General features: G+C 37.5%; 1 protein-coding gene across 1 annotated transcript in view; it reads left to right on the top strand.

Annotated features, from left to right (window-relative positions):
- The window catches only part of LOC133609805 (collectin-12-like), a 51,086-nt gene that overhangs the window by 19,184 nt on the left and 16,410 nt on the right, over nucleotides 1–15,492 (top strand). The window contains exon 3 of the mRNA XM_061965772.2: nucleotides 11,518–11,640. Within this exon, the coding sequence (XP_061821756.1) occupies nucleotides 11,518–11,640 (123 nt within the window). The remainder of the gene's footprint in view (nucleotides 1–11,517; nucleotides 11,641–15,492) is intronic.

The following is a 15,492-nucleotide window of genomic DNA, read 5'->3' as shown; positions in this document are numbered from 1 at the left end:
GCTCATCTCTTGGTGGCTGGTCTGTATCCCGACAGACCACGCCCCCTCTGCATGTGACCACAGACGTGCAGGGCCACCCAGGAGAAGTTGCAGCACCCACAACGCAGTTTCACTTTTCCACCGTTGGCCACCCCGGAGAGGTGAACGGTCATCTTGTTGTTTGCTTTTAGACGTTTGACCGTGTAATTTTGTTCACGGTGTCGTTTTGTCGTCACTCTGAATTATGGCTGTGAGTGACTCACCCTCGACTAGTCTTCTCTCATTCCGATGCTTTGTGGGCTTCGGCGTGTTTCTATTCATGAACCAATCAGAAGTTCCATGAACTTGAGTCATTGCCTCAATCTCAACCTCTGAGATGCGAACCAGGCCCTCTTTGAGGTCTTACTATCCAACCTAAGTCTTAGCCCGGGGGTCAGCAACCCGCGGCTCTAGAGCCACATGCGGCTCTTTATCCCCGCCCTAGTGGCTCCTTGGACCTCTTTCAGAGATGTGTGAAAGTAGAAAAAGATGAAGAAAAATATAAATGTTTTGTTTTAATATAGTTTCTGGAGGAGAACAAACATGACACAAACCTTCCTAATTGTTAGAAATCCCACTGTTTATATTAAACATGCTTCACTGATGAGAGTATTTGGCAATCACCGATTTTGTCCTATTAATTTCAGCGATCCTTGAACTCATCCTAGTTTGTTTCCATGTACAACTTTCTCCGACGCTGCCACAGAAAGACGTGTTTAATGCCACTCCTTTGTCTCATTTTGTCCACCAAACGTTTTATGCTCTGCGTGAATGCACAAAGGTGAGCTTTGTTGATTTTATTGATATGCTCCAGTGCTTGCCAGACATATTTGGTCACTGCATTACTGCAAGCTAATCGATGCTAACATGCTATTTAGGCTAGCTGTATGTACATATTGCATCATTATGCCTCGTTTGAGTTGAGTTTGAGTTTATTTCGAACATGCAAGTATACAACATGATACATCACAATCTCCAGTTTCTCTTTTCAACATGTTCGAAAAGGAGTAGGAAGAAGCAGAGCTTATTTAATCCTACCCCTTTTCTTTTACATAACAGTTGCTAAAACTTTTGTTCACTTCCTGTTCTCAATTTATTCACAATATACTCCATAAGTAATCACAATAAAATAAGTAAATAAATAATAATTGGTGAAGTAAGTTACATTTCATATGTTGAGATAAGTAAGATTATTTTGTGAGTGAAATAATGAAAGAATGGATGAGTTAAATAAATTCAGAATGTTTATCATGGTTCTTCTTCTTTATACTTTGTAAACACTTTAAGTTTGAAGAGTTTCTTGAAGTGGATCATATTAGTACATTGTTTGATTGCTTTGCTTAATCCATTCCATAATTTAATTCCACATACTGATATACTGAAGGTCTTAAGTGTTGTACGTGCATACAAATGTTTTAAATTACATTTCTCCCTAAGATTATATTTCTCCTCTTTTTTTGAGAAGAATTGTTGTATATTCTTGGGTAGCAGGTTATAGTTTGCTTTGTGTATAATTTTAGCTGTTTGCAAATTCACTATGTCGTAGAATTTCAGAATCTTTGATTCAATAAATAAAGGATTCGTGTGTTCTCTATATCCAACATTATGTATTATTCTAACTGATCTTTTTTGTAACACCGTTAATGAATGAAGTGTACTTTTGTAATTATTTCCCCATATTTCTGCACAATAACTCAGATATGGTAACACTAGTGAGCAGTAGAGAATATGAAGTGATTTTTTGTCTAGAACATGTTTTGCTTTATTCATTATTGACGTGTTTCTTGCTACTTTATGTTGTATATTTTTTATGTGAGATTTCCAGTTCAATTTATCATCAATCATTATACCTAGAAATTTGGTTTCATTTACTCTTTCAATCTCTATTCCGTCTATTTGTATTTGTGTTTGACTTTCTCTTCTACTGTTACCAAATAGCATTATTTTAGTTTTACTGAGATTCAACGATAGTCTGTTTTTGTCAAACCATCTTTTTAATTTGTTAATTTATTCTGTTATTATTTGTAGTATCTTCTGTGTGTTCTCTCCTGAACAAAACGCTGTTGTAGGTATATTTGAGCTCATTTAATTTTCTTTACTTATGTCCTCTGTGTATTTCAATTATATTTGCATGTATCATGACTAGGGATGATGTTTGATAAGAAATTATCGAGTTCGAGCCTATTATCGAATCCTCTTATCGAACCGATTCCATATAGGTTGTTGTATATGGAAAAAAAACACACAATATTTGGTTTAACAAAAGCTCACTTTTATTATATAAGAAAAAAAATAAATCTAATAAATAAATAAATATTGACTGTTACCCCCTTAAAAAAATAAAATAAAATAAACAAATATTGACTGTTGTTACTCAAAGTATATTAAGTGGGATTTTTCAGAAAAACAAATATGTACAGTAACACAAAAACAACCTGTCTCTGTGATAACTATAGGTGTATAAATAATAATATAGTGTTAAATAAGATCAGTCCCTTGGGCACAAAACTGAAAATAATACAGCTCTCCAAAAAGTGCACTTCTGCTGCTATTTGACATAACTGTTTGTTATGATGCTTTGACATTTTTGCACTTTATTTCTTTATTGAAAGAAAATTCTATGAAGAGAAAAGTTGTTTGCAAATGTGGTTACAATGCTAAAAAATGAAAAGTTAAAGCTAAAAAAAGAAATACACTTTATTGAGTTAACATTATTTCTTTATAGGGGGAAAGATGTGATGTTATGAGCTAGGGAATATAACAACTACACTACCCAGCATGCAACGGGAGTGACAAGCATGCGTGGTAGCCCCGAAAAGTGTTGTTGCATGTCGCCACCCGGCAGCTAAGAATGAGGTTATGAGCACGCTGTGAAAGTAAACGTCAAGAACTCAGCCAACACGCCTCGTCTGCATTATTTATAATTAGACAGACAACACATATACAGTGTGATTTTGTTTTGTTTACAAGGAAAGAAAAACAAAAGTTAAAAAAGGGAGATATGTTGTATATGTATATATGTGCTGCGGTTGCTTTAAGAACGTTGCGACAGCTGCCGTAAAGGAGGTGCGTTGCTAGCCTGGTTGCTATGTTTCCGGTTGGTCGTAAAAGTGTTCGTCATGTGTTTATACCCTGCTCAAATCTCTCAGTAAAGTTATTCATTGGATTATACCTTTTGTTTTGAACTTTATTACACCTTGGAGCGCTTTTTCCGGTCCATTTTTTTCCTGCTTTTGCTATCTGCGCCTAATGACTGAGCAACGTGACCTCATTTCTTGTGATGTCACACGGAGCATTTCTGGTCGGGATTCGTTCCGAGGGAGTCGAATGAAGAACTAACTCTTTTTCTTTACTATAGTGGTCTCGATAACGGGTACCGGTTCTCAAAAAGGGATTTGAGTCCGAGGACTCGGTTCTTTTCTTATCGAACACCGGGAAAATCGGTTTCGAGTATCATCCCTAATCATGACACATTAACTGTATGTAATGTTGGCTGCATTTCTCATAGTTGTATGTGTGCCATGTTGTTCCAGACCACAGCAAACGTTACCCAGCTTGCAAAGATTGTAATAAATCCATTAGAAGAAGACACCCTGCCATTTCCTTTAACTTGGACACACACATTTATACCTTTGGCCATTCTAAACCAGTCATTTCCAGGAGTTATCGCACCCTTTGAGAAGCCTCCATTTCACTAATGATTTTTGAATGTTGTAAAAATGTGTAGAATAAATATTACCTTTCCACATTTCTGTCCAAAAAGATTTGCGTCAGCCTGCTACACATAGTCATTTTGATAGTAGGCTAAAATAGATAATATAGACACTTACATAATGTTGTCTTCATTATAACACTTATACAAGGCTTTGAATTTTTTGCGGCTCCAGACAGTTTTTTTTGTGTGTTTTTCGGTCCAATATGCAGGCATGTGATTTTTCCGTCTAAAGTCGGAATTCCGTCTTTTTTAATCTCGGGAAGAAAAAAAATTATCTCCCGTTTTTCCGTTTTTTTTCCGACCCTAAATCAAGATTCGAGACATAGTTTATATTACGCCGTAGTTGATTGGTCGATATGTTCCTTGTGACCAATCAGGACATCTGTTATGAATGATGACGTTAATAACGTCATCATTCATAATGGTTATTACCGCCATTTTCCATATGTAAACGATGTCAATTCTCGAGAGAAAGGACGCTTTACGAGTAAAAGAAATTGATAAACATGTCAAAAATAAGTTTCGATGGGACAGGATGGAAAGGGAAATCACTGATACTGTTGGGAAGAAGGAAGTTACGACTTTGTTCGGTGATTTTATTCGGAAAATCGATCGTCCCGAAAAGGTTTTGTGCACGTGGTGTCATGATAATATTGACTATGGATCACAAGGTTTCAAGGCTTTGGAAGTACATGCGAAACGCCAAAAACATATGAAACAACTTGAAGCAAGGAAAACGAACTTTTCACTAGCTGGTACTTTTGGATGTCAACCGAAAGTGAGCAAACCTTACAGACTTCATCCTTTGTTTACATCGACAACTGCTGTAGACATCGAGAGGAAAGATCCACCCAAACAACCCACTTCAGTTGCAGACAGGGTTGTTAATAATGAGGTAAGCTAAAAAATATTTGCTTGCGAAATACGCATGTTTGTTTTAAATATTAACCAATTATTGCTTTGCGAAATATAAATGGGTTTTTCTAAAAATAAAAAGCCACGTGAAAATGTATTATGAAATTACAGAAATTCAAAGAGTCGCATTATTGATTCCAGTTAACAATTTATTTGAAATACATTTGCATATAATACTATTTTGTAATATTAAGTTCTTATGTAGTCTCTTGAAACAATATTGTCAGTGGTGTAACAATCTTGAAGGTAAATATTTTCACACTTGTTTCATGCAATATGTCAGTGTCCTCACATTATTATTATTTCCTACTTTCAAATATGAGTAAACAATACTAAACATGTTTAATTATTTTCATAAATTGATATCCTATTTTGGCGAAAAGAATGAAATGTTTACATTTGGTATTTTGTTATATTTATAACTAAACTTGTAGGCAATTAGGAATATACATTAAAACTGTGAATTGTTATTAGTGGTTATGTATTTTACAATTAATGCTACTTTCTGATAGCATATATCATGTAATAGTCTTAACTTTAAAATATATTTTGTTTAATAATAAATCTTGGCAAACCTGTTACACCACTGATAATTTTTTAGTGACTAAATACTGTTGGGACTGAACCATATACAGTGATTCATTACGATAATTGGGTTATGTATGTTCTATTAATGATGTTTTCATGTCTTTAAACACTAAAATATTTTCTTCAAATGGTGCTGTCTTTGTTAATTTTAGCATGTTAAATTGGTGAAAAACCAGGACCTGGCTTGGGGGCCTTCGTCCCCCAGACCCCCGGAAATGTTTTCAGTCTTTTTCATTGTGGTCAAATCACATGCCTGAATATGGCTCTTTCAACATTTTGGGTTGCCGACCCCTGATCTAATCTAAGTCTTAGCCTAACAAGACCCGGATCTAAAATGCCTGTAACCCGACTAAAGTGCACCCAGGCAAGAAACCTGGCGTCTGTAATTCGGATTGAAGAATCTCATACTGAAGTCGTGCTGTGATGTGAGGGTTATCAAACTCTTGAACGGTGTGTGTGTGTGTGTGTGAGACGTCAACACAAAGTTTTCCTTTAGGCCATAATCTTTCCCACAACCGAGCCAGGCAGAAAAGTGCATGCCTCAAATTCCCTTTTTTGCAGGGTTTATTATCCTAGCTGCTAATCAGAGGAAAAGTGTTCTTTTATTTGGGCATTACTCCCAACTAACATGTAGCTTGTTTATTTTTCTTTTAAGAACTTTCCGAGATTTGAGTATCACCTCTTCTTTGTTGCACTAAGTTCAGAGCAGCGGTTGTATTGTTTCTGTTGGATGAAGTTCCCCGGTGTGTGTTTTTAACTCCTGCTCGCATGCGTTGCCTCAAGGAATTGGACCGTGCTGGCTGGTGTCGTATCTCGAGATGCTAATGAGGTGGAGGCCCCGGACGCAAGCAGAGCTGCAACGTTTGCAGGGTTTTAAACTGCCATGTTTTGCTTTGTAACCCAACCCCGAGTCACTCGGCACGCCCCTAATCCCTCCGCCGAGCGAGTCCATTCGTCGCTGTGGATGTAGTTTTCTGGAAAGCTGACTTGTTTGTCTTAATGCCGCTGAGTCTTACCAGAGCCGAAAAAGAAAGCGGTGGATGGTGCCGCAACCCAACGTGAATTTTTGGCTGATTTTACTCGTTTTTTTCTTACATTAGTTCAACCGAAACCTCACCTGTAGACAAAACAATGTCAATTAATTGCAATGTCATGATCGCGCCAATTAACTTTGTGCAATGCAGGCATTTTACACTGATGTTTTGGACAATTAGTCAACGGTCTAATCAAAATGTAAGTTTGTTTCTTGTGTAGACGAAGCAGGAACATTTACTTCTTAGTTTACATGTGTTTATATATTTAAGATTTATTTATCCAGGGTAAGACAATTAAGAACATATTTTTCAATGCACACCGAGCAAGATTTACATGCTAGAGATGTTGAAGTGTGATGATAATCTCTCATAATTTCTCATTTACCAAACAAAAATTAGCACTATAGATCGCTCTCAACACTTTACAAATGCCCTTAAAATGTTGGAACATAAATTAATATTTAAGCTGGACAAACACTTTTCAAGTGTAAAACATACACGGAGAATGTCTGCAACTTGAGGACAACAAAACAGACTGGACAATAAGGCAGGCATTGGTGGGGTTTCTTTATGTAATTAGAGGATAAGGTTACACGGAACATTTAAAACAAATTCATAAAATTATGTTAATCCAATGTTGTTGAAGAAAAAAAAATCATTGCAACTTTTGTCCCAACTTCCTGAAAAAGCTGCTGTGAATTCAGGCATTTTCAGGCTGCAACAATCAGAAATTCTGCAAAATCCTGGAGGAACTGATTAGCTTGAACACATTTTACCTAGCAGTGGTTAAAAAAAGTAAATCAGTGCTTAATAACAAATTTGCTTAACAGCTTTTAGATCAAACTACAGTCTGCCGGTATCTATAATTTGGCCCGCGAGACAACACGTGATTATTATGCAATTTGGTAGGGCGCGGTATGCAGTCTGACAGCTAGCGTTGTGACGCCTTTCGTTAATTATTGAGAGTAACTAAAGTCAGTGACCATTCATTATACTTCGAATCATGTACAGCATAGCTGTTGATTATATGTCACAATCCAAACAACCTTCCCTAGTCATGGTGCGGGAAAAAAACAATGCAACTAGCACAAAAATGTCATCAACATAGTCACACATTACACAAAACACTGAACTTTGTGGATATTATAAACAACGTCCTATCAGCATAAACTGATAACAACTATTAACAATTGTTAAAATCATTGTAAATCCTTTACAAGGGATGATCTGAAAAATGCAAAACACTCTCTCCACACTTATACATGTTTGGCACATTTTAGCTGCTTGATATTTCTGATTGATCACAAAACTTTAAGAAAGTTGTCATGCAAGTAAACAAGGTAGGAGTTGAACTTTCAAATACTCTTAATGACCATAATATATAATATAATATATATTAATTATATATCCATTATATTATTATTATAATGTGTACACATATATGTATAGGCTTTATATATGTACATAAATAAATATATAAACAAATATATCCCTACATGGTTGTACCCTGCCTTCCTTCCTTAATTTTAGTACTGGTACTGGTGCCAAAATATTGGTATCAGGACAACACTAGTATCGACTTCTGAAAGTCTTTTTTTTATCTTTTTTTTTTTGGTCCTGTCTAGCTTGTCAGGCAAATCATATTGTTGATGTAGATGCCCATATCGACTGTTCAGATTTACTTCACAAAAGAGAAGTGTAGGATACTTCTCCTGTTGCCTTATTTGTATTTGACTTTATTAAATGTATTTATATTATCATTTGGTGCAGCTGGGCCAGAGCAGGAGGGGATAGAAAGAGAAAAAAAAGGAAGACAGAGGGGGGAAATTGTGGGGACAAGAGAGGGATAAGACAGAGAGACAACAGCAAACACAACAATAACAACAACAACAACAATTGAACAACATCCGCAAATATGATAGTAAAAGTGACAGCAAAGAAGCAATTAGTGAAATTAATAATAATACAGAAATGACAATGAACATTATTACACTACAAATGGAGCATTAGGACCGGTGGTCCCTTGTTCCCTGGTGTTTGTGGGTTGGGCTCTCTGGGTGGCTGGGGCCGTACTCTGGCTCCCACACACACTGGGAGTCAAATATATTATGCATACAAATACACATATACTCACATACACACAGTTATTCATACATACATACATACATACATACATACATACATAGGTACCTACACTCCCACATACATACACAAATACAGTACATACTCAAAGTTCGTACATCCACACACACATTCACTGTACAAACATATATATACACATACTGTACATATACACTTACTGTACAAACATACATATACCCATACTGTACATATACAAGTACCTATACATACATACACTCGTGCATATAATTACGTTTCATCAAACATAAATTAACGTTGTTACCCTAGGGTAAACTGGGTAGCATATGGCACACTGACAAAACTTAACTTATTGTTACTATAACAATCTACAAGGTTAATATAGCTGGCTTCTCTTTTTTCCCCTCCATTTTTCTGCATTCTTTTGTATCTCTCGTTATCATTACATATATGTATTGTTGCATCTGAAGTACTGTATTGTTGATAATAGAGGTAAATTATTGGTATTGTTCATTATCAATAGCGCTATTTCTATTGGTATTTGTATTGCTCCATTTGTAGTGTAATAATGCTCATTGTCATTTCTGTATTATTATTTATTTCACTAACTGCTTCTTTGCTATCACTTTTATTATCATATTTGTACATATCGTATTTGCTGATGTTGCTCTATTGTTGTTGTTGTTGTTGCTATTGTTGTTATTGTTGTGTTAGCTGTTGTTTTTGTCTCTCTGTCTTATCCCCTTCTTGTCACCACACTTTCCCCCTCTGTCTTCCTTTTTTCTCTTTCTATTCCCTCCTGCTCCGGCCCCGCCCGGCTGCACCAAATGATAATATAAATACATTTAATAAAGTCAAATAGGGCAACAAGAGAAGTATCCCACACTTCTCTTTTGTAAAGTAAATTTTTACAGCCGATATGGGCATTTAAATCAACTATATGATTTGCCTGAGAAGCTGGACAGGACAATAGAAATAGCACTATTGATGATGAATAATAACAATAATTTACCTCTATTATCAATAATACAATTGTTTAATTGCAACAATACATACATGTAATGATAACTTGAAATACAAAAGAAAGCAGATAAATGGAGGGGAAGAAAGAGAAGCCAGCTATATTAACCTTGTAGATTGTTATAGTAAAAATAGGTTAAGCTTTGTCAGTGTGCCGTGTGTTACCCAGGGCAACACATGACCGCTGAAAGTCTGGTATCTTTGACAACCCTACAAGGAACTCATGGTTTAAGAGTACATCACTGTCATATTCTAAGATCCACTAGCGCAGAACTATTTTCTGTAGGTTTGTTTTCAATAAAAGCTGCACTTTAAGGTCACTGTAAGCATAAATCACTTCACTTTACTTCACTTCACTGAAAGTCACTGATTCGTGTCCACAAGCGTAACTGGTTGCCCACACGCGGCGGCGGATGTTCGTCGCGGGGCCTCCACCTCCCACCCCCCAGAAACTCGTTGAAGATGAGGTCTGAGGTTACATAAAGCTGGACTGGACTTGCAATAACTCGTCCGATGAGTTCAATACAGTACATCTGCTTTCTGGAAGCGTGTTGTTGAGGCAAGGAGCTTGTGACCTCATCGCTTACCATAGAAACTGACACATATTTACAGTACATAAACTACATTTTTAGGAATTAGGCGGGAGATGCAATGCAAAGTTTGGGGATTCCTCCGCGTCGGTCATCATTTTCAAGCTTTAAATAAGCGTGATGTCACCATATCCTTTGGAGCAGTGTTTTTCAACCTTTTTTGAGCCAAGGCACATTTTGAGCGTTGAAAAAATGCGGAGGCACACCACCAGCAGAAATCATTAAAAAACTAAACTCAGTTGACAGTAAAAAGTCGTTGTCGCAATTGTTGGATATGACTTTAAACCATAACCAAGCATGCATCACTATAGCTCTTGTCTCAAAGTAGGTGTACTGTCACCACCTGTCACATCACATCACGCTGTGACTCATTTGGAGTTTTTTGCTGTTTTCCTGTGTTTAGTGTTTTAGTTCTTGTCTTGCGTTCCTATTTAGGTGTCTTTTTCTTTTTTGGGGGTATTTTCCTGTAGCAGTTTCATGTCTTCCTTTGAGCGATATTTCCCACATCTACTTTGTTTTAGCAATCAAGAATATTTCAGTTGTTTTTATCCTTCTTTGTGGGGACATTGTTGATTGTCATGTCACGTTCAGATGTACATTGTGGACGCCGTCTTTGCTCCACAGTAAGTCTTTGCTGTCGTCCAGCATTCTGTTTTTGTTTACTTTGTAGCCAGTTCAGTTTTAGTTACGTTCTGCATAGCCTTCCCTAAGCTTCAATGCCTTTTCTTAGGGGAACTCACCTTTTGTTTATTTTTGGTTTAAGCATTAGACACCTTTTTACCTGCACGCTGCCTTCCGCTGTTTACGACATCTACAAAGCAATTAGCTACCGGCTGCCACCTACTGATATGGAAGAGTATTACACGGTTACTCTAGACAGCACCGACACTCAACAACAACACACCATTTGCAGACTATAATTACTGGTTTGCAAAATAGGTGAAATTAGATAATCTCCCACGGCACACCAGACTGTATCTCACGGCACACTAGTTGAAAAACACTGCTTTGGAGGATTGTTTAAAGTTTTTGTGCACCCTTGTTGGAAGTAAAGCTCCGGGTTGATGTGGGGTTTTGTTGCAGGTGTAAACTCGAGCCTCCTTCTCACATACTTCCTAAATGTAAATCAAACACAGCTGTGTTGCCATAAGCACTACGTCGTCCACAGTGTTCCGCCTCAGATCTTTAGGTGGACTCCAGTTCTGGTGTTATAAGAGAAGCAAGCCAAGGTCCACATTGGAGTGGTGATTTTATTGACTTCATCAAGTTTGTTGAAATCTTTTCCCCCTGGTGGGCCTGAGGAGGCAAATAAGCCTGAGTGTAATCAGGTCTGTGGGGGGGTTGTTTTGCTGTCCCCTGCCCCTTCACCACCCACGGCCATGGGGGGGGGGGGACTGTTTAATGTAAGCTCCAGGCGCTGTTTGTCCAGATGTGGACTGGAGTTGTGGTGGTGACAATATCAAAATGTAAAAAAAAGCAACAATGGAAAGTCTAAAGCTTGGATTTTTTCTCCCCCCACCCTCCCGACCCGACACAGGGATCCAGGAGGGCACCGAGTGCACTAAGTGTAAGAATGATTGGGCACTGAAGACCTCCATAGCTTTGCTCTACGTGCTGTGCACCATCCTCACCATCGCTGTGGCCGTGCTTGGATACAAAGGTATGACGAGCCCCCATTCCTTCCATTTCTTGTGCTTGTTGCGGCCTAAAATGCCTGAATTTGGGGCAGCTTTTTTAGAAAGTTGCACCAAAAGTTGTAACTGTCATGACTTGGACTGTGGGGTGGTTTGTTCTCCCGAGGTGCAAATGATTTGGACCATAAGTGGCGCGAAGGGGAGTACATGATTTATTTTAACACTATAACTACAAAAAAAGAAGCAAACAAAAGGCGCGCACAAGGGCGGAAGTACAAAACTTGACTATAAACACAAAACTTGCACAACGGCAGAAACTATGAACAATGAAACAAAACTTGCAAACTATGGCATGAATAAAGAAAACTTACTTGGACATGGCAAGAAGTGCGCAGAGGTAAACAGAGTGTGACAGGGGTATGAATGCGGATGTCGCCAGGAAGACAAACTGAAAATAATGAACTTAAATACTACAGACATGATTAGTGAAAACAGGTGCGTGACTCAAAACGTGAAACAGGTGTGTGACGTGTCAGGTGAAAATGGTTGCTATGGTGACAAAACAAACAAAAGTGCACAAAAAGTCGAAAAACAAAACCGAACATGACTAAAACAAAACATGATCACACAGACATGACAGTAACCTTGACCTAGAAAAGCATTGGATTTAACAGAAATTGGAAAACATATTGATGTTGTACTCGTTTTATATCGCCCAAACTCAAAAGTAGATACTCATTGTCAGTAAAAGCCCATAATCAGAGCTCATTGTCCAACCACTGTACTGTTTTAACTATTTATAACTAGTAATAGCAATGATTAATTATAATAATAGAAAGAAACCATCAAAGGTTTTCTTATTGTCCGCTGTCTACGCTGTCGTCCACAAGTTACAGGCATTCTCTATGTCCACCTAAAACATTCACTTATGTTCCAACACATTTACTCCCATATTTCAAGAGCATTTTCGAACTGTTGATAGCCATCTATAGTGCACATTTTTGTTGGCACATGAGAGACGATGCGAGAAGATCATCACACTTCAACATCTCTAACATGTAAATGCTGCCTCTTTGCTTGGCTGTGTTTGGATATAAAGCTATGCCAAGCCTCCATTCCTTCCATTTCTTGTGCATTGTTGCGGCCTAATATACCTGAATTCGGGGCAGCTCTTTTAGAAAGTTGCGCCAAAAGTTGTAACCTTGACATAAAAAAGCATTGGATTTCAACAGAAATTGGAAAACATATTGATATTTTATTCGTTTTATATCGCACAAACTTGAAAGTAGCTCACCAGAGCTCATTGTCAAATCACTGTGCTGTTTTAGTTATGTATAACTAGTAATAGCAATGATTAATAATAATAATACACAGAAACCATCAAAGGCTTTCCTATTGTCCGCTATCTACTCTGTCGTCCACAAGTTACAGGCATTCTCCATGTGCAAAGTGATGATATTTGATTAGTATTAGAACCGGCCCGCAGGCCACAGCCGCCTGCTGTTTTGCACGCGCCAATACTCCATCAGTGTTGGCGCTAGGAATTTTCAAAATGGGGTCCCACTTTTTTGTAAGCGTTTTGAAACCAAATGATAAATGTATGCATTATCCTGTTATATCTCACATTCTATATTGTGTTTTTTAAAAAGGTTGTCATGAATGTTACTTAATTCATTAAAAAAAAAAAAATGAAAGAAAACAAATTTGTATGCATTTGTAAATGTATTCAGTTATAAACATTCATTCACTTTCTTCTTTCCTTCATGGATCTAAACTTTACCGCTTTTTAAAATATTTTTTTCAGAATGTGTTTGTTCTATTTTTGGCCAAAGTAAGACAAAGAAAACAATCTGAAGTTGTCTTTATTTTTTAGTTTTAATGCCATGATTTTATCAGTCCGGCTCGCGTGTGCACAGATTTTCCTCCATGCGGCCTCTGAGCTAAAATTAGTTTGACACCCCTGACCTAAAACATTCATTTATGTTCCAACACATTTACGCCCACATTCCAAGAGCATTTTTGAACTGTTGATAGCCATCTAAAGTGCACATTTTTGTTGTGTCACATGAGAGACGATGCGAGATGATCATCACACTTCAACATCTCTAACATGTAAATGCTGCCTCTTTGCTTGGTCCGCATTTGATATGAAAAGCTGTTCTTAATTGTCTTACCTTTGGTAAATAATGGTTAAATGAAAATATAAATAAACTAGGAAGTGAGGAAGCCAGTGTGTTACAGTACTAAATGTTTATATGGGGTGCCCAACGTAGTGCCCGTGGGCTAAATTTTCCCCGCCGAGTCATTCCGTTTGGCCCGTTTAAGGGTGGCTTACCAAAATGTAGTACATATGCATAGTCTTTTTAAGCTCACATCATCATTGATGACATGTCCGCAAGTTTAACAAGTCGCCACCTATCGAACGTGATTATTTCCACTACCTTAAATAATGGCGGTATGGGATTAAACTACTCACTCATTGTGAAGCTGTATGCCTAACATCGCTGTGTTTGGCCCATGGGCCATTTGTGTCATGACGGGGTGGTTTTCGCAGCTTACTGCGAGGATTGTTTTCCCAGGAAGCAAACGGACTATATCGGACAAGGCTTGAAGGTAGGAACATTTTTAATTATGACTATAAAAGGGGTACAAACAAAAAGTGCTCAAGGCGAAGGCACAACTTAGTGAAGGAAACAAAACTAACACTTAGAGTAAACTATGGACATAAAACAAACAACACTTACTGTGGCATGAAACGAGCAGAATGAACTATGGCAGCGGTACCCAACCCAGTACCAGTAAGCGGACCGATTGGCACAAGAAATTAAAAAAAATAAAATTAAAAAAATTAAAAAAAATGAATTATTAAATCAACATAAAAACACAATATATACATTATATATCAATATAGATCAATATAGTCTGCAGGGATACAGTCCGTAAGCACACATGATTGTATTTCTTTATGACAAAAAATAAATAAACAAAGTAAAATACCACCCCCCCCCCCCCCCCTCCCCCCGTCCGTGGGACAAACTTTCAAGCATTGACCGGTCCGCAGCTACAAAAAGGTTGGGGACCACTGAACTATGGTATGAACAGAGCATGAAAAACACATCAACAGAGCATGAAATGAACAGTCAATGTCGCCAGACCGACTACCTGGCAACGACAGGCTTAAATAATATCGGTGATTACAAACAGATGCGCGTCCGGGACACAAGAGGCAGGTGAAACTAATGAGTCGTCATGGTGACAAAACAAACAAGGAAGCGCAAACAGGAACTAAAAGAGTCCAAAAAATAACAAAACATAATCCAGACCACAGAACATGACAATTGGCACCTTTTTGTTTTGGTCCTTAGAGCAGAGCTGGGTAAATATTTTGACTCGGGGGCCACATTGAGAGAAAAAATGTCTCTGGGGGGGCCAATATGTATGTGTGTATAAATGATATATACACATTTAAATCTGCTGTACAGTATGTGTGGTTGGGTTCCTTTTTTCCAGGAACACCTAATACCAAAAGTCACAATGTCCAATAGAATTCTAAAAAGGTTATGACAGACCACCTTAAAAAAAACAGAATGGAAGTTTTTTTTTTACTGAATGGGACACCCAAAATGTACATTAAAATAAAGGAAGTGGGATTTACAATATTAACTATGAACAATAAAACAGTGAATATTAACAACATATGAACATCGCTCCTCTTTTACTTCTCAGACCAACTCCTCGATAGACATCTTTTACAATCAAGCAAAACACAACAAAAATAAAACAAACAGCAAAATATGAATGCAAAGGGTAATAAACACCTACAATATGATATATTATCACTTTTATGCAGACATTTGTTGTAAAAATTAGCTTCCGCA

Source organism: Nerophis lumbriciformis, linkage group LG07 (genome assembly GCF_033978685.3).
Source record: "Nerophis lumbriciformis linkage group LG07, RoL_Nlum_v2.1, whole genome shotgun sequence".
In the NCBI taxonomy this organism is placed as follows: Eukaryota; Metazoa; Chordata; class Actinopteri; order Syngnathiformes; family Syngnathidae; genus Nerophis; species Nerophis lumbriciformis.
The sequence above is the reverse complement of the archived record's forward strand: the minus strand, read 5'-3'. Positions and strand labels throughout refer to the sequence as shown.